The sequence below is a fragment of the Salmo salar genome, chromosome 10 (assembly GCF_965601325.2).
Source record: "Salmo salar chromosome 10, fSalSal1, whole genome shotgun sequence".
NCBI lineage: Eukaryota > Metazoa > Chordata > Actinopteri > Salmoniformes > Salmonidae > Salmo > Salmo salar.
Genome location: NC_138300.1, coordinates 37,082,113 through 37,105,718, shown reverse-complemented (window position 1 = coordinate 37,105,718; position 23,606 = coordinate 37,082,113). Strand labels below are relative to the sequence as shown.

The window sequence follows — 23,606 nt, the reverse complement described above, 5'->3', positions numbered from 1 at the left end:
ACATTTGCATTGATTAGACCAGTGACAAAGGCAGTGGTTATATCATTCTTAATTGTCTAACAATAACAGTGACTGACAGTGGCTCCAAATACATTTTCACAATGATCTAAGTAGAAGTAGGCCTACAGCCACACTGTCTGTCCCTAAAGTGTTCATTAGCTGAAACAAGATAAGTGCATTAGGACTCAAAACACAGCCACTGCTGTCCCCTCCACTCTACCCCTTTCTCTCCCTCTCTCAGTCCTGTGGCTTCGTCCTCTGTCCTGAGCGATGCTCGTGGGGCTGAGATGATGAGCTGTAGTAGTAGGACACATGTTGCAGTTAATAAAAGCTAATACTGGCTGTATCTTCTGAACAGTCTGCCATGTGAGAGAAGCAGAAGTGAGAATGATATTTGAATAGGTCTGTTTTCCTTAAGCTTTATAAAGCTTGGCTAACATCCGTTAAGACATCAACTGAGTAGAGGAGCAGTCAGTAGTAGTGATTCTTAACCTCTTAGTTTGCTAGCAGTCTCACTATCCATGGACTATACTATAAAACAGATTAGCTTAAAACCATACATAAATTTAGATCTAGCTCTTTAGTCTTGATTTAGACTGCCTTTTTGATTTTATTAGCCAGAAGTCACTACAACATAATTGAAGACAACAGCGTGGTGATGTCTCCTCCTGTTCAAAGTAATTATAGGGGGGAAAGGTAAACTTTTCATAGTCCTGGACAGACCTCTAAGCACCTTCCTAAACAGAGGGTGGACAGCAGGTGTGGTGTTTAGTTCAAGCAGGGCTACAGCTGGCCTCTTTCATTTGGCACATGTCCCTGCTGCCCCTCCCTCCTCCATCAGTCTCCCTCCAGGGGGTCAATTTAGGTATTGGCGGTTAAGAATGTCTATTTCACCAGCCACGTTGGCGAGTGGTCCATTTGCAAGGCTCTACATTGCGAGCATAGAGTACCACCGTATGAGTCATAACAGGTGTCATAATACCCATAAAACATAGCAGTCAAACAAGGAAATGGTTCCAATCATTTTCCCACTATTCATTTTTCCCTATGCAAGAGGGATATACATGGTTATCAAAATGTCACACCAGGGTAAGCCTACACAAAACACAGCCCTTATTTTAAGTGTTTTTAAAATTCCCTATGGGGAAAAATCAATGGTGGAAAAACGATTGGAACCATTTTCCTGTTTGACTGCAAGGTTTTATGGGTATTATGACACCTCCACTGTGGGGCTCTATTACATTTGCAAATAAAAATAGTCATAAGTCAAGTATGAGTACATGTTGGGGTTAGAAAAAGGCTGCAGTAGCTGTTTTCAAAGTATTTCTGCTGTTTTGTTTCATAGCTGCTAATTGCACAAAGATATACTAATCCTACTGTATATCCCACCTCGTGCAGCAATACTGCCTGGCAGGGGAGCTGTGTGCAATGAATTAAGTGCTGATAGATACATTTTTGGAGGCGCTGCGTACAGGCATAAAAGTTGGTCTAATTTACTCAAGTCTGCAAAGTGAGACTTTGTCCTTGTGTTTCTTGGCTATTTACATTTGTTTTGTTCACAAGCTCGGGTTGCTTTTCAACGTTCATTTGTCTGCTGCTTCAACTGATAGTGAAGAGACTCCCTAATCAGATCCCAAATCTCACACATGCACACAGACACACGTGACAGGACTCGAGTGGCCCTGTTACCACGGTAACCTCCCACTTTAAAGGGGCAGCTGAATATTTTGTCCCTTATATTTTGATTAAAAGACTCGGATCACACATTTTTTTTGTAATTGAGCAACATTACAAAGCATGGCCATCTGCTTTTTTTGTGTTATGTAATTATGGCAAAAAAAATATTTGGACTGGTTAAAAAGTGGCTGGTGGACCAAAAAGCACGACGTTTAGAGCTATTGTTGCAGTGTCAAGGGTAGGAGGTACAGTCTTGAGGATCATCGTGACTGGGGTTTGAAAATGACTCGTCTACAGAAATGTTACATTTTTATCAGAGATTACAAAGTTTTCCCGAGCTGATAAGCTTAATTGACTCCCATAGAAAATACAAGTTGTATCCTCCGAACCAGCACTGTGTCTTTTAAAGAAGTACACATTCAATGCAGGAAGAATCTTTCAACAAAATAAATAACAAAAACCGTTGTATGATGTCACACTGATGTTGAAATTCCTTGTTTCTCCCCTTTTTAAATACCAAAATGAAAAATGGATAAAAACAAGCTATATAAAGTTATGGACAGGCAGTTTTTCTATCTGAGTTTTATGTAAAGGCCTAGTTATCCTCACTTTCTGACTGAGTAGGAAGACACTGATCTGCAGGTGCATCATAAGTAGGTTTTTATACATCTATGAGCACCGAGGGAAGACTTGTGTACTTTGAGATCAATGCAGTATCACAGATACTAATGTAATGCAACACACACACACACACACACACACACACACACACACACACACACACACACACACACACACACACACACACACACACACACACAGTGAGAAGGGGAAGGCCTTTGTACTGTGCAAAGTAGATAAGAGGTTTGAGTTTGAGAGAGACTAGTGCCAGACTCAGTTCAGCCATTTCACTAGGCAAAGGCTGGTAGCTTCTCTGGATCTTCTAACTACACACCAAAGACATGAAGACAGCACCATGAGTTTATCCTGGTAAGCAGCACGAGGATCCTAACTTCTCTTTCTAGATGCCATGGCTCTCTTCTCGTTACCGAGAGGCCATAACTGAGGACAAAGTCTAACTGACATGGATTATTTTGGCGACAGAGCAACTTGTTTAAATAGTTCCTTTGTATCCTCAGTTGTTCCTCCTACGAATCTCTGTGCTGTACTGGATCTTTTCAATAAATGTACAATGGTTTGATGTATTTGTTTTGAGCCATCTGTGAGAAACCAACATGGAATGTTTTTTGTTGACTGGTGAATTATTAGCGCAGGAGCAGTGACTAGGCTACATGGGAAGTTCAGGTGTTCTGACTGTCAGTGTGTGCCTAGAATAAACAGTGTATCAACATTTGGAATATTTCTGAAAATGACATAGTGTGATGAAATCTACCAAGGAGAGAGGGAGAGGAGAATATGTGGACGGTTCTTCATCCATGGTTGAAATGGATTGTTTGTTCCATGTTCTAGGCTACATGCTTTAGGCCTACAACTCATAGAATTTTTAGGTTAGTGGAAAGTGAATCGTTGCAGGCCACTGAGGCCAGTGACTAACCTTATCAATGACCTCAACATTCCCTACCCTTCCTGCTTCCACACGGCATCTTAAGAACACACTCAGTGTTATCTTGCATGTTTGCTAGAAGCCATGGGCTGCTACTGCAACCTTGCGTCCTGTTAGGATGGCTTAAACCTTTAGCCTATATCTTAGTAGTGTATTCCCTCACATCCCATTATAGCTGTGATGACATTGGGCTCTACATTTAGCAACAGCCTTGTCACTTTTTTAGGCCTCTCATGATGCATAGTCTGGTATCTAGCCTACAGCTTTCTAGATCTGTTGCCTTTTGAAAGCAAAGCTATGTTTTAATTAAGCAAGCAGCTATCACTGTTTAAATTATGCCCACGACACAGTATTATTCATCTGCAATATTTACTACCTTTCCCAACATGTTGAATGTATGTCCTAAATGTAAAACCCTTGCTGGTGCTGTCCTAGCTGTCCCTGTAACACAGGCCTACCCTGGCCCCCTTCCTCCTCACCCAAATATGGCTGTAACCCTACCCAGTCTGGGAGCACTCCCAGTGACGTCACCCTGGAGCTGAGAGGCCCAGGCCCTTTTTCTGAGATCAGGTTTCTGAGCCTCTGTGTCCCAGCATAGGCCATAGCCTCTTCTCAAATGGCACCCTATTCCCTATGAAGTGCACTACTTTTGACCAGGACTATGTAGGGAATAGGTTGCCATTTGGGACACACATGGGCTCGTCAGCACTGCATAGGTTGGGAGGCATGGTTCCCTCTCACAGCCCTGGGTCCTGTTCATATGGCACCAAACGGAAAGAAAACTGACTGAAACAGGGAGGGACTGCCTGGACTTGTCTGATGAGAAATGCTAATTTGCGTTTTCTGTTACAATTTGTTTTAAAATGTGTTCTGTTGCGTTCCCTAATGAACATGATCCAGAGTCTGTTAACTTCAGTCTTACAGCTCCAGTGACAAACAAATTGGCACATTAATTGATACAGTGATACAAGGTCAGTCTGCTGTGAACTTAAACATACTCCTGCAGCTTTTTCTCACTAACCCACTTTCAGGAATGTTTTCAATCAAATAGATGAGACCAGATGCCAGGTAGTTATTTAGGCTACATTGTATTGACCCACTTTACTGTTGACGTGTCATGGCTTCTTTTTTTTTTAAGGGTCATGTTTTGGGTTTAGTACAAATGTTGGATCTCATTGAAGTAATAGTTAATCAACTGTCTAAGTCCACTTTTCTTTCTGTCACTTGTGACATTAATGCAAGTTAAATGTTCCATGAAATATCAGTCTGATATAGTAGTGACCCTGAGAGTGATCATGATGGTTGATCATGATGGTTGATCAAGGCTTTACTATCCATGTTCATTGCATTTCTTTTGAGGAAACAAACAGAAGTGCTGTGAAAGAATGTGTTGTCCTGTCAACCTTTTTTAAGAGATGCACTTTGTCCCTAGTACTGTCTGTAACCCCATTGACCCTACATCCAGGGCTCAGAGCTGGCAGCTGGCTTTTCTCCCATCATCACTGGGGATGCTGTTGCAGTGGGCTCTCCTTGGCTATGGCTCTGTCATAAAGCTGTACTACATCTCACTGCAAATTCTTCCGTATTGAATGAGCTTTTCCATTTTTAGCACTGCGCTAGAATTTAGTGGCTTCACTGTCTACCAGTGCCAGCACGATTTGGATAAATGTTCAGCATCAGTTATAAGGCTACTTGCCTCAAGCATTTACCCACAGTGTAAAGTAACCCATACCGCCCATATCAATGCATTTCTGATCCTTTCTACTGTAACAGTGACTATCTATTTATTAAATTATTTTTATTTATACCCCTTTTTCTCCCCAATTTTGTGGTATCCAATTGGTAGTTTAGTCTCGTCTCATCGCTGCAACTCCCGTACGGACTCGGGAGAGGCGAAGGTCGAGAGCCGTCCATTCTCCGAAACCCAACCAAGCCGCACTGCTTCTTGACACAATGCCCACTTATTGGTGCAGCTGGGTCCCGGATTGTGTTGGAGGAAACACTGTACACCTGGCGACCGTGTCAGTATGTACTGCTCCCGGCCCGCCACAGGAGTCGCTAGTGCGTGATGGGACAAGGACTTCCCTGCCAGCCAAACCCTCCCCTAACACGGATGAGGCTGGGCCAATTGTGCGCCGCCCCATGGGTCTTCCGGTCGCGGCCGGCTACGACAGAGCCTGGACTTGAACCCAGAATCTCTAGATGCAGTACCTTAGATAGACCACTACGCCACTCTGGAGGCCCAGTGACTATCTATTGACACTAATGAAACGTTTCAGATTGACCAGTTACTTGTGTTTATTCTTGATTTGGTACATTAGCAGTTAAAGCTACATTAAATAATCTATATCTGTCGTCCGTAATTTGAGCTGCCTTCACTTCCGAACATAGAATGAAATGCGCTCTCATTCAGTCCGAACTCCCAACATTATGTCTCTCATTGGAGATCATGCATGTCTGAGTATAATGGTTATATGCTGGTCATATGTGGCAAGAGAAGCTCATGCATGTTGTGTTTGTGTTTCTAGGTTGCTGGAGACGGACAGTAAGTCCCTCCGCTCTGTGAACGGCTCCAGGAGGAACAGCGTCTCCAGCCTGGTGTCCAGCTCCTCGGCCTCCTCCAATCTGTCTCACCTGGAGGAGGACTCCTGGATCCTCTGGGGACGCATCGTTAACGAGTGGGAGGACTTCCGCAAGAAGAACGAGAAGCAGCTCAAGGTGAGTACTCTCGTGCACTAGACACTTCCTGTACACAATAGCCTGGGGACAAGCTTAAAAAGGGAGAGACTATTATTGGCCTTTTGAAAGAGTCAGAGGCAACTCTCTGGAAGAGGCCGTCTCAATTCACTCCCTACCCCTTGGACCTAACCCCTTCCCCCATGCCCTAAACTCCTTGGCCCTAACCATAACCCCTTCCCCTTGGCCCTATACATAACCCCATTCCCTTGGCCCTAATCCCTTGACCCTAAACCTAACCCCTTCCCCTAGGCCCTAAACCTATAGGTGAGAGACTATTGGTGAATCTCAATCTGTGCTCGATTCCTCTCATCCTCGCCTGAATACTTCAGAGAATTGCGAATAATACAAGGTTCCTATCTTCGCAATAGTTAGCAATAAGTTGCACAAATATTTGTAATCAATGAAGTTAGTGAATACATTCTGTACAGTACAGCAGTCTCTTTGTTTCCTGGTATTGATACTATATAGGCGTAGTTCAGGGGTATTTCCCCAAGGCCAGCTATGTCTCTCACTGACCCTTACTACTGTTGCCTTGATTTTACCGTGTGAACCCTGTTCTAAATGTAGCCTTCTTAGTGCTCACTGCCAACTGATGGTGTCTCTCTATTCGCACAGGGGGAAGTCTGATTACCCATGTCAATGACATCTGAATCAGTCAATCAGGGCGTGTTTCCAGGACCAAGAGTATCGCTTCCAACACACCGACAGCATCATTGCATTTTGGTACACCAGAATTTCAATTCATTTCCAATGAAATGCGGCGTTTGCCTTGCAGCATTGCGTTGCAGAGGCAGTTACAGTGCATTCGGTGTGATGTATACGTTGGATTTATCGAATGTATGCGTCAAACTATGCGTAGACGGCTTAACAGAAATGGTAGCAGAAGTTGAACGTTGAATTTTCATTGCATACATATCCAGATGATGCTGCGTACTATTTTGTGCAATGACGCTGTCGGTGTGTTCGAATCGTAAGCCTGGTCACAGACAAAAAAGCGAATTGTAAATCTGAGGTGCTGTTATGCATTAGTTTTGCATTGTATGTTAAAGTGGTGGAGAACCTTCCACTGGACCTCGGCTGCGTGACTAGGGCTGTTACGATGACCGAATTACCACCACACCGGCGGTCACGAGTCATGAAGACAGTCAATTCCACGTGACCGTTTAGTCACAGTAATTAGGTTTCTCCAAGCTCTGATGCTGCTGATGGTCATTAGTAGCCTATCAAACTTGCTAACTGCCTGGTACTCAGCACTCTATTGTCCCTCTAATCACTCTGACATCAATGCAAATGTAATAAAAAATCCATTCAAACACTTCATGAGAGATCATGAGCTTATGTTGCACAACATTTCTAAAGGCTATGCAATTGCGTGAGAAAACAGAGTGATGGCCTCTACTAAATAGAGGAGCGTCCCATCAGCTTTTTATAGGCTAGGCCTACTAAACTCAGCAAAAAAAGAAGCGTCCTCTCACTGTCCACTACGTTTATTTTCAGCAAACCTAACGTGTAAATATTTGTATGAACATAAGATACATAAACTGAACAAGTTCCACAGACATGTGACTAACAAATGGAATAATGTGTCTCTGAACAAAGGGGGGGGTCAAAATCAAAAGTAACAGTCAGTATCTGGTGTGGCCACCAGCTGCATTATCTGGTGTGGCCACCAGCTGCATTAAGTACTGCAGTGCATCTCCTCCTCATGGACTGCACCAGATTTGCCAGTTCTTGTTGTGAGATGTTAACCCACTCTTCCACCAAGGCACCTGCAAGTAAGTGTCCGAACATTTCTGGGGGGGAATGGCCCTAGCCCTCACCCTCCAATCCAACAGGTCCCAGACGTGCTCAATGGGATTGAGATCCGGGCTCTTCGCTGGCCATGGCAGAACACTGACATTCCTGTCTTGCAGGAAATCACGCACAAAACGAGCAGTATGGCTGGTGGCATTGTAGCGCTGGAGGGTCATGTCAGGATGAGCTGGCAGGAAGGGTACCACATGAGGGAGGAGGATGTCTTCCCTGTAACGCACAGCATTGAGATTGCCTGCAATGACAACAAGCTCAGTCTAATGATGCTGTGACACACCGCCCCAGACCATGACGGACCCTCCCCCTCCAAATCGATCCCGCTCCAGAGTACAGGCCTCGGTGTAACGCTCATTCCTTCGACGATAAACGCGAATCCGACCATTACCCCTGGTGAGACACAACCGTGACTCGTCAGTGAAGAGCACTTTTTGCCAGTCCTGTCTGGTCCAGCGACGGTGGGTTTGTGCCCATAGATGACGTTGTTGCCGGTGATGTCTGGTGAGGACCTGCCTTACAACAGGCCTACATGCCCTCAGTCCAGCCTCTCTCAGCCTATTGCAGACAGTCTGAGCACTGATGGAGGGATTGTGCGTTCCTGGTGTAACTCGCGCAGTTGTTGTTGCCATCCTGTACCTGTCCCGCAGGTGTGATGTTCGGATGTACCGATCCTGTGCAAGTGTTGTTACACGTGGTCTGCCACTGCGGGGACGATCAGCTGTCCATCCTGTCTCCCTGTGGCGCTGTGTTAGGCGTCTCACAGTACGGGCATTGCAATTTATTGCCCTGGCCACATCCGCAGTCCTCATGCCTTCTTGCAGCATGCCTAAGGCACGTTCACACAGATGAGCAGGGACCCTGGGCATCTTTCTTTTGGTGTTTTTCAGAGTCAGTAGAAGACTTCTTTTAGTGTCCTAAGTTTTCATTACTGTGACCATAATTCCCTACCGTCTGTAAGCTTTTAGGGTCTTAACGACCGTTCCACAGGTGCTTGTTCATTAATTGTTTATGGTTCATTGAACAAGCATGGGAAACGGTGTTTAAACCCTTTACAATGAAGATCTGTGAAGTTAATTCTTAAAAATCCAAATATCTTTGAATGACAGGGTCCTGAAAAAGGGACGTTTCTTTTTTTCCCTGAGTTTATATTTACTTCTCAACTTTCCTAATATTAAGCACATCACTTATCTTTACAGCAGGAATATAGCCTACCTGGCTGGCATGAAAATGAACCACAGGAAAAACGTCCTCCATTCACTATTTAAGTGCATAGATGACGTGTAATTTTCCCCTGCCCCTGTTTCAAGATACATGGATGATAATGGTCTGTTTAACAAAAAACAAATCACACATATATTATTTAGTATATGTAAAGACAAGATTAAATCAAGAATAGTCTGATGGTGACAATATTAATATATAACTTACAAGTGATATACTAATATTATCACATGTGAATGATGCCAGTGTAAGGCAAGAAACGATGCAACTTTTTCTAATCATAGTCGCACACCTCATGTAGCCTAGCGCATATGCCTATATGTTTTGATACTGTTTGTATCACAACTAAAGTGGCCAAATAACTTTTTTAAATGAAGCACATTAATCTGCTTTACAAGGGGTGTAGAGCCTAACTGGCCTACATAAGCAGCGAGTGAGTTTCAAGTTTGGGGAAGATCATTTTCACCATAAAAATTCACCTTTATAATAAAAGCATTACATGCATAATTGCATTTGTGGTCACTTTTGATAAGGCTGTTTTCCCACTAATGGAACATTTGCACATTGCTGTGCTTATAATGTGAAAAAATTGCCTATTAGTTTATCAACATTTTTAAGCTAAACGTTCTGATCTGTTGCGTCAGCCTCATTGCGTAAAAAATATTTTTGGATGCTAGTGGTTATATTAATTTGAGATTTATCGCATCCCACAACTGTCCCACGCTATGTTTGGAATACTTCTTTCTCGCACAGAAGGACAAGTTGACCAATAGAATAGGTGAACTTTTGTACTAAGGGGGATAGTAGATTGACATTTAAAACATTTTTTAGTTAACCTTTTATTTAACTAAGCAAGTCAGTTAAGAACAAATTCTTATTTGCAATGACGGCCAAATCCGGACAACACTGGGCCAATTGTGCGCCGCCCTATGGGACTCCCAATCACGGCTGGATGTGATACAGCCTGGATTCGAACCAGGTACTATAGTGACGCCTCTTGCGCTGAGATGCAGTGCTTTAGACCGCTGCGCCACTTGGGAGCCCGACACAGGCTAGTGCTTTTGCTGTTCGTGGTGGAGATGGAGAGCCATTTGAGTGAGAGGAGCTGCGGTGCACTCAGGGAGAAGGGAATTATTATATTTAGCCCAAGGGCGCAATGGCCACTGGCAGCAAAAGGCATGGATTGTTTTAGGGGGCATTATGGCCACACAGAGGATGCTGGCATGAAATTTTAGGCATTATCAAGTGCTTGTAAAATTGTGAATAGGAGATTGAATTGTGTACAGCCTGCGCAAAAAAACAAAGCAGAGCTCATGCCTTTTCATGTGACTTTTTTCAAATAATCATTAGTCGCATCATGCAAAACCATATAGCCCAATGTTTGTAGAGCAACTAAGGTTACATTAATAACTCTAAATTAAGCATATAGGAGTACCTATTTCTTAGTTAGCCGCTCAACACAGAATAGCCGCATGTGCGCACTCCCTCAAAGGTTGGAGAAAAATATTCAGCTTTGTTCAATTGAATTCTTCATACTATAAAAGAATGAATTCTAAGCAAATCTTGTCTGCTAAATGAACTAGTGTAGCCCACAGACATATGGCAAAGCTAGGTCAGGACCTGACTTAAGGACAAGTCTTCTGAAATAGACTACATTTTCTTCATATCATGTTTCTTTAGACCTGTCGAAAATAAATAATGGATTTATTGTGAATGTGTAGGCTATATTACATGTATTTATAAGACTTTTTAAAATGTAGACGTTCCAAAGGTTTGCATCAGTGGCTTGAAGGCTGTGTGTGGAGCCAGGAGATTCTAAATGTGTTTGTTAATTAACGGTCAATTACCGTGAGACCAGCTGTTATTCGCTTGACAATCACCGGCAGACAAAATTTTGTGACCGCCACAGCCCTATAGATGACAATGGTATTTCACCATTTTTCCAGAGAAGAGGCCTTAGCTACGTCACATCCATGTAACCTGACTGTTGCAAGACTGCATCCTAGTCATGTTATTAATCATCATGTTGAGCTCCTCAACAAATAGATTGCTCAGTTGCTCTCTCCTGTTGATCTGGTCTAGTGTGTTTCAACTTGCAAGGCAGGACGATACTACTACTTTTATGTTGTATCAGCAAAATTGACATTCTCATTTTAGCGTACTAGCGACGAATTAAATGCATCACATTCCCCCTTTTCCACTAGGGTGCTCCAGAAAAAAAGATAAGCCTCTTAACAATGAGCCTATCCTTGGATGCGTCTCAACTGGTACCCTATGCCCTACATACTGCATTACTTTTGACCAGAGCCCTAGATGGGGAATTGGGTGCCATTTGGGACTTAACACTGAGTGAACACCAACCATAGACTGAGTAATGTAGTGACAGACAGAGTAATGGGAGCAGGTCGTTTTACTGGCGTAATTGCAGCTGTATGCGTTATTCATGTGTTTCCTCTTGCATGTTTGTCTGAGTATTATCCAGTGGAGGGATTTTGTGTGTGTGTGTGTGTGTGTGTTTCCATTACAAGGCTGGGACTGTCAAGACTGACCTCAGAGAGAGAGAGAAAGATCCCCTGACCCCACACTCTCAAAAGCTTGCACGCACACATACTCGCACACAAAAACAACACATAGCCTACACTAACACACACTCCATCCAGCACCACTGGTCAGTGTTCCCTCTCTGCAGAGGAAATGTCTTAATCAAGTCACATCGGCAGTCATTTACAAGAACAACATTTCACTCTGCACAGTGCCTCGCTGACTAGATTATATTTAGTGGTGGAAAATGTTATTAGAATGACTGACTGGGGTACATGCTCTGCTGTGGAGAAAACACACTGGAGCGTAGCTGCACACAGACACATGATTTGTGTTTGCTCTGAACACCACATAGAATAAAACATTTTATGTGGATACCAGTATGTTCTATGGTATATAAACACACTCAGAAAACAAAGACTACATATTTTCCATCAGAGGCTGTTATGTTAATGAGTAGGAATAGACTAGTTCAGCGAAACTATTTCTATACCTTGAAAGCGATCTATAGACAAGGTTGGGTAAACTGCAAACCACACTTTGGTTTGTCCACTGACACCAATTGGTAATATTAGCATTTTCAAAACAAAGTAAATGCTGATTATATGTTTTGTCCGTGCTATCCGGGTACCTTGAGATGTCCCTACCCCATTGAAGTTGAAATGTAAAATGGTTAAGGCTAAGGTTAGGTAAGGGTTATGGTTTAGGGTAGGAAGGTCCCAAGCATTTGGGATGGCATTGACCCATATTTTTCTTCTCTCCAAACAGGATCTGGTCAGAAAAGGGATCCCCCATCACTTCCGAGCAATAGTATGGCAGTTGCTATGCAACGCCCAGAACATGCCAATCAAAGACCAGTACTCTGAGCTGCTGAAGATGACATCACCATGTGAGAAGCTGATTCGCCGGGACATCGCCCGGACGTATCCTGAGCATGACTTCTTTAAGGAGGACAGCTTGGGACAGGAAGTACTCTTCAATGTTATGAAGGTGAATGCTTCATAGGTTTGCAGAATTCCGGAAAATGATCTTCAAATCTGGATCTCTTCAACCGGTATTTTTGGAAAGTAACTGGAATTTTGCAACCCTGGTACTTTGTCTGAAACCTTTACCCGCAACAGATTGCTTTACAGTGTGCTCTGGAGTTGGTTTAGCTCTTAGAGTGGCGCTTTCAGCACATACAGGTATACAAAGTATATTGAAAGCAGGTGCTTCCACACAGGTGTGATTCCTGAGTTAGTTAAGCAATTAACATCCCATGCTCAGGGTCATATATAAAAATGCTGGGCACGCCATTATTTTGGTTACCATGGCTGTGTCCCTATAGGATGACAATGCCCCCCATCCACAGGGCACAAGTAATCACTGAATGGTTTTATGTAAACCATATGCCATGGCCATCTGTCACCAGATCTCAACCCAGTTGAACACTTATGAGAGATTCTGGTGTGGCGTTTGAGACAGTGTTTTCCACAACCATCATCAACACACCAAATTATAGAATTTCTTGTGGAAGAGTGCTGTCGCATCCCTCCAATAGAGTTCCAGACATTTGTAGAATATTGAAGCTGTTCTGGCTCATGGGAAAGGTGGGATACATAGTCAGTTGCACAACTGAATGCATTCAACCAAAATGTGTCTTTCGCATTTAACCCAAACCCTCTGAATCAGAGAGGTGCGGGGGGCTGCCTTAATCGACATCCACATCATCGGTGCCCAGGGGATCAGTTGTTGTGGGGGTTAACTGCCTTGCTCAAGGGCAGAACAGCAGATACTGGCCCAACGCCCTATTAAGACACTTGATGTTTCCTTTATTTGGGCCGTTACCGGTGGGTGGGTGGATATACACTTAACTGGAATGAATCCTGGTCCCATCTTTCGACACATCTTTCCTGTCCGTCTTCTACTAGCTGTCCTATTAGCCTGGTCACAGATCTGTTTGTGCTCTTGGCAGGATAGCACAAACAGACTAGCACTCAGTTTACTGTCCTGTCAATAGAAGATGAAGAACAATATTGCGTTAGAGCTGCTAATTAAATTTTTCTCATTAGCCAGAGGCAGAATTGTTCAAGAAAAGCTGTTTCAGCCTCCCGAGTGGCGCAGCGGTCTAAGGCACTACATCGCAGTGCTAGAGTCGTCACTACAGACCCGGGTTCGTTCCCAGGCAGTGTCACAACCGGCCGTGACCTGGAGGCGGCGGTGCACAATTGGCCCAGCGTCGTCCGGGTTAGGGGAGGGTTTGGCCGGGGGGCTTTACTTCGCTCATCGTGGTCTAGCGACTCCTTGTGGCGGGCCGGGTACCTGCAGTCTGACTGGTTGTCAGTTGAACGGTGTTACCTCCGACACATTGGTGCGGCTGGCTTCCGGGTTAAGTTGGCAGGTGTTAAGAAGCATGGTTGGCGGGTCATGTTTCGGAGGATGCATGACTCGACCTTCACCTCTCTTGAAACCAAGAGAAACCAGTTGCAGCAATATTAGACAAGATCGTAATTGAATATCACGAAATTGGGGGGAGAACCTTGTTATTTGTCACATGCGCTGAATACAACAGGTGTGGAACAACAGGTATAGACAGTGAAATGCTTACATACAAGCACTTTCCCAATGATGCAGTTAAATAAGAAAGAAAATACACTGTATATACATATGTGGACTCCCCTTAAAATTTGTGGATTCAGCTATTTCAGCCACACCCGTTGCATAAAATTGAGCACACATCCATGCGATCTCCATAGACAAACATTGGCAGTAGAATGGCCTTAATGGGTGACTTTCAGTGACTTTCAAAGTTGTACTGGCGTAGGATGCCATGTTTCCAACAAGTCAGTTCGTCAAATGTGTGCCCCACTAGAGCTTCCCCGGTCAACTGTAAGTGCTGCTATTGTGAAGTGGAAGCGTCTAGGAGCAACAACGGCTCAGCCGTGAAGTGGTGGGCTACACAAGCTTACAGAACAATCGTCTGGCCTCGGTTGCAACACTCACGAGTTCCAAACTGCCTCTGGAAGCAACGTCAGCAAAATAACTGTTCGTCGGGAGCTTCATGAAATGGTTTTCCATGGCCGAGCAGTCGCACACAAGCCTAAGATCACCATGCACAATGCCAAGCGTCGGCTGGAGTGGTGTAAAGTGCACTTCCATTGGACTCATTTTCTCTGGAGTGATGAATCGCGCTTTAGCATCTGGCAGTCCGACGGACAAATTTGGGTTTGGTGGATGCCAGGAGAACGCTACCTGCCCCAATGCATAGTGCTTTAATCTTTTTTTAATTTATTTTTTATTTATTTCACCTTTATTTAACCAGGTAGGCTAGTTGAGAACAAGTTCTCATTTGCAACTGCAACCTGGCCAAGATAAAGCAAAGCAGTTCGACACATACAACAACACAGAGTTACACATGGAATAAACAAACACACAATCAATAATACAGTAGAAAAAGTCTATATACAGCATGTGCAAATGAGGTAGGATAAGGGAGGTAAGGCAATAAATAGGCCATGGTGGCGAAGTAATCACAATATAGCAATTAAACACTGTAATGGTAGAATGTGCAGAAGATGAATGTGCAAGTAGAGATACTGGGGTGCAAAGGAGCAAGATATTTAAATAAATACAGTAAGGGGATGAGGTAGTTGGATGGGCTATTTACAGATGGGCTATGTACAGGTGCAGTGATCTGTGAGCTGCTCTGACAGCTGGTGCTTAAAGTTAGTGAGGGAGATAGGAGTCTCCAGCTTTAGTGATTTTTGCAGTTCGTTCCAGTCATTGGCAGCAGAGAACTGGAAGGAGAGGCGGCTAAAGGAAGAATTGGCTTTGGGGGTGACCAGTGAGATATACCTGCTGGAGCGCGTGCTACGGGTGGGTGCTGCTATGGTGACCAGTGAGCTGAAATAAGGCGGGGCTTTACCTAGCAGAGACTTGTAGATAACCTGTAGCCAGTGGGTTTGGCGACGAGTGTGAAGCGAGGGCCAGCCAACGAGAGCGTACAGGTCGCAGTGGTGGGTAGTATATGGGGCTTTGGTGACAAAACGGGTGGCACTGTGATAGACTGCCATCCAATTTGCTGAGTAGAGTGTTGGAGGCTATTTTGTAAATGACATCGTCGAGGATCGGTAGGATGGTCAGTTTTACGAGGGTATGTTTGGCAGCATGAGTGAAGGATGCTTTGTTGCGAAGTAGGAAGCAGATTCTAGATTTAATTTTGGATTGGAGATGTTTAATGTGATTCTGGAAGGAGAGTTTACAGTCTAACCAGACACCTAGGTATTTGCAGTTGTCCACATATTCTAAGTCAGAACTGTCCAGAGTAGTGATGCTGGACGGGCGGATAGGTGCGGGCAGCGATCGGTTGAATAGCATGCATTTAGTTTTACTTGCATTTAAGAGCAGTTGGAGGCCACGGAAGGAGAGTTGTATGGTATTGAAGCTCGTCTGGAGGTTAGTTAACACAGTGTCCAAAGAAGGGCAAGAGATCTTAACATCTTAACCTCTTGGGGCTATGTGGGACGCTAGCGTGCCACCCGTGGTGCACCCTATCAACAGCAGGTGCATTTCAAGAGCGGCAAATTTGAAACCAAATAAATGTCAAAATTCTAATTTTTCAAACATACAACTATCTTACACCCTTTGAAAGATAAACATCTCCTTAATCTAACCACGTTGTCCGATTTCAAAAAGGTTTTACGGCGAAAGCATAAAGTTAGATTATGTTAGGAGAGTACATTGACAATAGCTGTGTGTAATGTTTTGTCAATTCAAAGACAGGCGTCACCAAAACCATAAAACCAGCTAAAATGATGCACTAACCTTTGACAATCTCCATCAGATGACACTCCTAGGACATTATGTTAGACAATGCATGCATTTTTTGTTCTATCAAGTTCATATTTATATCCAAAAACAGCGTTTTACTATGGCGTTGATGTTCAGGAAATCGTTTCCCTTCAATAACCGGCAGTCAAGTCAGCACCACAAATTAAATAATTAAAATTAGAAAACATTGGTAAAATATTATATTGTCATTTAAAGAATTATAGATTTACATCTCTTGAACGCAATCGACTTGCCAGATTTAAAAATAACCTTACTGGGAAATCACACTTTGCAATAATCTGAGCACTGCGCCCAGAAAAATACGCTTTGCGATACAGACAAACGGCCATGTTGGAGAGATCTAAAATCGAAAATACTATGTAAATAATCCATTACCTTTGATTCTCTTCATCAGATGTCACTTCCAGGAATCCCAGGTCCATAACGAATGTAGTTTTGTTCAAAAAAGCTCATCATTTATGTCCAAAAAGCTCCGTGTTGTTAGCACATGATCTAAGCCCGCCGGACTTCACTTCATGAACGAGGGGAAAAAATATATTTACGTTCGTTCAAACATGTCAAACGTTGTATAGCATAAATCATTAGGGCCTTTTTTAACCAGAACATGAATAATATTCAAGGTGGACGAATGCATTCTCTTTTAAAACGTATTGGAACGAGGGTACCCAACATGACCTCGCGCGCCAGAGTCTAATCGGCCATCACCGTTCCAAGGCTCTTGTTCGGTCAGATCTCATAGTAGAAGACTCAAAACACTTTGTAAAGGCTGGTGACATCTAGTGGAAGCAATAGGAAGTGCCAAAACATTAATCAGCCCCTGTGTGTTTCAATGGCATAGGCTTAAAGGTAATTCAACACATCAGGTATCCACTTCCTGTCAGAAAATGTCTCAGGGTTTTGCCTGCCAAATGAGTTCTGTTATACTCACAGACACCATTCAAACAGTTTTAGAAACTTTAGGGTGTTTTCTATCCATATATAATAAGTATATGCATATTCTAGTTACTGGGTAGGATTAGTAACCAGATTAAATCGGGTACTTTTTTTTTATCCATACTGCCCCCTAGCCCCAACAGGTTAAGGCTACAGCATACAATGACATTCTAGACGATTCTGTGCTTCCAAGTTTGTGGGAACAGTTTGGGGAAGGCCCTTTCCTGTTTCAGCATGGCAATGCCCCCCCATGCACAAAGCGAGGTCCATACAGAAATAGGTTGTCAAGATCAGTGTGAAAGAACTTGACTGGCCTGCACAGAGCCCTGACCTCAACCCCATCGAACACCTTTGGGATGAATTGGAAGCCAGGCCTAATCAGTGCCTGACCTCACTAATGCTCTTGTGGCTGAATGAAAGCAAGTCCACGCAGCAATGTTCCAACATCTAGTGGAAAGCCTTCCCAGAAGAGTGTAGGCTGTCATAGCAGCAAAGGGTGGACCAACTCCATATTAATGCCCATGATTTTGGAATGAGATGTTCTACGAGCATGTGTCCACATACTTTTGGTCATGTAGTTTATATACAAAATGGAAACAAAATAGTTCTCAATACAATGGGTGTTGTTCAGGGTGCAGATTTAAAATGGAGTCAGTAGCCCTGCTTGGTGCTGAATACAGGGCATGAATACAGCGCAGAAAGTGTTGAGTCCACAGTTACACCTTAACCTTGGAAAACCTTAGCTGGACAGTTTGTCATGTAGACCCAGGCTGAGTCCCAAATGGCACTCTATTCCCTATATATTGCATAGCCTTAGTGCACTACTTTTGACCAATGTAGGGAATAGGGTGCCATTTGGGAATTGAGTTGCAGCCCCAAAGTGCTTGGCTCTCCTCTTTTGACCATGACCCGAGGTCACTTCCTGTTGTTGCAGGCCTACTCTCTGGTGGACCGGGAGGTCGGCTACTGTCAGGGAAGTGCTTTTATCGTCGGACTGCTTCTCATGCAGGTAATGTCACCGTCTGCCACACTCTCACACACACGCTGTCTACCTGATAGCCTCACTCACATAGAAACATGCTGTGTCATTGGTCACATGCAACTTGCCACTACACACATTGACAGACTCGTTATATAGATTAGAGAACATTTTCTGAGAGAACTGTGTACTGAGAGTTGTTTTTCATGTGATTATCTTGTACTATGGTAGATATTTTGTATTGTGATGTGTGAAATGTGTATTTTATGTATATGAGGGAAGACATGTTTTGTTGATGGTTTTATAAAATTATGAAGTCTGTAAGGGCTGGTTTCCCAGATACAGATTAAGCCTAGGCACGGGCAAAAAAACACCATTGAAGGTATATTTTAGTCCAGGACTAGGCTTAAAATGTGTCTGTCCTCTAGCTTAGATGGTGTGAGGAAGTATTTTGTTGAATGTTAAATGAATCTGCTTGATGATCTCTAAGTGTTGTTTGGTGTGTGGGTGTCCCTGTCACTAGATGCCAGAAGAGGAGGCATTCTGTGTGTTTGTGAAGCTGATGCAAGACTACAGACTGAGAGAACTGTTCAAGCCCAGTATGGCTGAGCTTGGTCTCTGCATGTACCAGTTTGAGTATATGATCCAGGTAAGCCCTGGCATGGGTTCGGAACACGATTCAATGACAAACCTTTTCAGAGCATTATTGATGCACTGTTAGACTATCCTTATAACTTTGATTTACTGAGACAATATCATGAATAACAACTTTATATTTAATAATTTAGCTTGTCATAAATCAGTCAGTGTCATGATGGGTCATATCTATTTATGATTATATATTTTAATCTATTATCTATCTCTCTGTCTCTCTCTTTCTCCCAACGTTCCCCCCTCCTTCAGGAACTTCTCCCAGACCTCCATATCCACTTCCAGGCCCAGAGTTTCCACACCTCTATGTATGCCTCTTCCTGGTTCCTCACCATCTTCCTCACCTCATTCCCTCTCCCTGTTGCCACCAGGATCTTTGATATCTTCATGTTAGAGGTGAGTCCACATCCCTCAACTGTATACCAAAACAAGTGTCAGGGCTGCCATTTTGCTGATAAACAAATCCCAGATTGTAGCTTTAAAGAATTGTTTCTGATTTACTCATGTTTGACAATCTACTTCTAGTCTACCGAGTGAGTCCAGAATATAGTTTGTATTACAGCAAACACAATGTGCTGTGAGTAAATGCAAGCATTTGGCACCCTCTGGTGGCCTTGGCCAAAAGCCCATAACTTAAAATCTATGGACTAAAATTCGATTTCACCTCATTAACGCAGTGCTTCTTTTGTCTCAGGGTCTGGAGATAGTGTTCCGTGTGGGGCTGGCCATCCTACAGATGAATCAGGCAGAACTCATACAGCTTGATATGGAGGGAATGTTACAGGTAAGACTGAGCAGCCATAAACATTGGAATAACAACCCTGTCTGAGTTAATGCACACAATTATCAATTCGATACACTTTTTTTCATCCCTGAGGGGCAGTTATTGCCAGCAGGCATAAGATACATAATCTGGTCCCAGATCTGTTTGTTCTGTTGTGTCAATGACCGTAAGAGTTGGCTAGACCGCATAAACTGATCTGGAACCAGGCTATGGCATACAGATTGAAAGACAAACGCACTCGAAGTTGCTTTATGTGAGCATGTATGTCTGGTCCTCACCCATTGTCTTCCCTGCTCTGCTGTAGTACTTTCAGAGGGTCATTCCCCACCAGCTGGAAAGTGGACCAGACAAGGTCATCCTGGCTGCTTATAATGTCAAGTACAACGCCAAGAAGATGAAGAAGTGAGTAGTACATTTCTGCTTGCTCTCTGTGGTCTAGGCCGGGTTACTGGAGATTTTTGCTTGAAGCAAGTACAAGTGTTGGCGGTGCTCTGTATTGATGCTGTATGATTCCTGTTTTCAGGTTGGAAAAGGAATACACTACAATCAAAACTAAGGAGATGGAGGAGCAGGTGGAGATTAAGGTGAGTGGTGGCGCAGTAGCCTACGTTTTTAGTTTGGCAGTAGTACAGTGCGCTCTTATAGTCATCACATCAGTACAGCTCCATTTGATCACTATAACCGCACTCTCCCTAAGCCAAGTGCACTGTACTTAAAAACCCAGTTGTGTATGATGTTTGGAATAATTATTGTGTGTGTGTTGCGTGTCTTTGTTTTGCAGAGGTTGCGCACAGAGAACCGACTGCTGAAACAGAGGATAGACACACTGGAGAAAGTGAGTGAAAAGGAGGAGGAGAAGTTGAACCGTGGCTCTCCTTGCCATCCTATGTCATGACACCAGTCATAATAAGAAGCCATATTATACCAGTGAACGCTTGTCGTGGCTATTCACACAACAAAACCATAACCCCCTACATTAAACCATCAAGCGCTTGTTCATGCGTCTCTTGTTGGTCACTAAAGACACATGGTGGAGTCTTGTTGTTACTAACTGGGCTGTGAGTGTTGTCGGTGTATATCTTATTGGATAAATGGATCCTAGTTGGCTTTGGAATTGAAGTCTTCCATTGATATGCATGTCTCTGTCTTGAGATCCACACTCAGGACCAGTTAAGCCAGACTCTAAAACTGTAGCTGGCTGTGGAGCTCCACAAGGCTACATTCTGGGGTTCTTTGTAATTCCACCGGACACTAACCAACTAAAGCTGTAAAACGCTTGACGGACTCACTGTGAGAGGGATGGCTGTACACTCTAAGATGATGCAGAGGAGCACTGCATGCCAGAGTACACGGCTGCCTTTGTTGTGCATGTTGTTGGGATCCTCCTCTGTGTTTGTCAGAGCACAAAGATACAGGCATTGCCAGGCCTGGTCAGAGTACCAGGGCGCCATGCAGAGGCCTGAGTATCTGTCCCAAATGACCAGGCTCTGTCTGGGACATAACCACTCACTCATATAACAGTATCGCTTCAAACAACAGTCGACGACTGCAACGTCATACCCAAAATATTAACTGGAATGACACAACAGCTTCTAAAACTTAACCGTGTGGCACGAACTTAAAAAGCATGGCTTCATCTAAACAACTGTTATTTTGCTGTTTTATAGCTAACTTCTAATGCTGCTTTTCCTCTTAGCCCCGTTCAGCCTTAGTCTTCTGCTTTGCCTGTCTGAAACTCATCACCATGTCTCTCTCACCACCACCACCTAATTTTCACTTTGTCACCACTTTATCCCCCACAACCTTACCACGACGACTTATCACCACCACACCTGAAGACCATGTTCCTTTTCTACCTCCGAAACTGGCTAAATTACTAAGACACTATGTGGCGTATCCTAACCTTTCCCATTGACATCAATGCATGGCTAACTGAAAATTCAACTGAAGTGGAATTTAAGATTTCTCGAATTGTTCATAAATAATGTATAGACTTAATCGCTTGCCAAAATGACGGAGGAAGGACAATGAACATTGAATTTCCCTTTTCAAAAACAAAATCAAGTGTTTTGTTTATATTTAGGTTATAACTGTGTTATTTGGTCTCTCTCTTTGCTTTATCTCTCTTGTGGATATTTCTGTTTTGTAGGAAAGTGCTTCATTGGCAGATAGATTGATCCAGGTATAAACCTTATTTTTCTCCTCCTTTACCCCCCCATCTCACATTGCAATTTTCACCACTTAGATTTCTCTGTATCTCAATGTAGCTTTGCATGCTCATAATTTAACCTTTAAATGATGGCACAATAAATGTCTTTCCGATTACAGTATTTTTTTTTATCAATTAATGTAAAATGAGGACATTGAAATCAGAAAAAATAACTAATCTCCCAGCATGCGCATGTATCTCGAACCATGCCGAAACAAAATGCTTAGAGCTATCAATCAGTCAACCAATAAGACTGTCAAAACATTTGCAGAGAAAAAAAACAGCCTGCGTTTCTAAACTCCAAATCCCACTTTTAAATAATCTTTGATTTGCCCACCCCTTCCGCCCATCCCACCCCCGTGGTGCACCCTGCTCATCCGACCCCTCGGTTGGTTATGTCCTAAAGGGACAAGTGACGCGTGCCCAGGAGGCAGAGGAGACCTACCTGGTCATGCGGGAGCTGGCCACGGTCAGGCAGCAGAGCGAAGAGGCCACAGCTCAGCTGGAGCTAGCACAGAGCACCATCAGGGATCTCCAGCAGAGACCCCTATTGGTAAGGAGAAGCACAGTGCTCAAGTTGAAGGTCCTGTATGGCTCAGTTGGTACAGTGGTGATCAGGGGGGGCACAATGTGAGGATAAGCTTCATTCTATGTAAAAAAAGAAGAAAATGCATATTTAAACATGCCTCTTGAGCTGTCTGTATCCTCCTGACTGGTGTGTATTATTATTATTATTATATATATTTTTATTATTATGTATGTATGTATGTATGTATGTATATTAATCAAGCAAGCAATTAGTAAATGTACTGAATAAGACTCACATTCCTTTCAATCTTTTGCCCAAATTTTTTATATAAATAATGCTTCTCTGCCTTAATCTGGGCAAAAGATTGAAAGGAATGTGAGTCTTATTCAGTACATTTACTAATTGCTTGCTTGATTAATATATATACATACATACATACATACATACATACATACATACATACATACATACATACATAATAATAAAAAATATAATAATAATAATACACACCAGTGTATTATAACTTGATTGATGGTCTGAAATGTCTTCTTGGGAGATTGGGAACCTATCTGGTCTAGCTAAAGACAACTTCATACAGTTGATAGGTGGCTAGTAGTATTGCAGAGAAACAACAACAATATGTTTGTATTTAATTTAAACAGGGCAGATCTGATGGGGCACGTGCACCTGTGCCGCCTCTGGTGGTGATGGAAATGCAGGAGACACGTTCACATACAAAAATTGTATGTACTCACTGTACTGTAAACTGCTTTGGATTTAAGAGCCTTCGTAAATGGCAGTTATTACAGTGCCCTCAATGGGAGGGGTGATCACCAGGCCTGGCCAATTGAAATGTGTACATTGCTTAGCACTAAATCTGCAGTGAGTGATGATAACAGTGGATATGGATTCTCCCTACCTCTCCACTGCAGAACGCACTCGCTCTCTCTCACTATACATAATGATCCTGTTTGCATGCATGACTTGAAATCGGGACATGCTGTTTGACACAGTTCAGCCACCTTTTTCATCCGTTAACATACTCCCAGGAAAGGATTCATGAATTTATAAGCATCTGATGTATGGGTGTGGAATGGATGGTACCCCGGCCAGCAGGACCCTCTCTTGGTGCAGTATATC

At 43.3% G+C, this 23,606-nt stretch overlaps 1 protein-coding gene across 3 annotated transcripts in view; it reads left to right on the top strand.

The window, feature by feature from the left end:
• Nucleotides 1-23,606, top strand: part of evi5b (ecotropic viral integration site 5b) — a 44,083-nt gene that overhangs the window by 353 nt on the left and 20,124 nt on the right. Inside the window, exons 1-12 of one of the 3 annotated variants that reach the window (XM_014123106.3) lie at nt 2,489-2,667; nt 5,770-5,959; nt 12,320-12,541; nt 18,249-18,323; nt 18,817-18,942; nt 19,197-19,340; nt 19,639-19,728; nt 20,033-20,130; nt 20,252-20,312; nt 20,510-20,563; nt 21,878-21,910; nt 22,344-22,490. In XM_014123106.3, the coding sequence (XP_013978581.3) occupies nt 2,654-2,667; nt 5,770-5,959; nt 12,320-12,541; nt 18,249-18,323; nt 18,817-18,942; nt 19,197-19,340; nt 19,639-19,728; nt 20,033-20,130; nt 20,252-20,312; nt 20,510-20,563; nt 21,878-21,910; nt 22,344-22,490 (1,254 nt within the window). In that variant the 5' untranslated portion in view covers nt 2,489-2,653. Of the gene's footprint in view, nt 1-2,488; nt 2,668-5,769; nt 5,960-12,319; nt 12,542-18,248; nt 18,324-18,816; nt 18,943-19,196; nt 19,341-19,638; nt 19,729-20,032; nt 20,131-20,251; nt 20,313-20,509; nt 20,564-21,877; nt 21,911-22,343; nt 22,491-23,606 lie in introns of those variants that run through there. The other 2 variants (XM_014123104.3, XM_014123107.3) reach the window with 2 other exon arrangements.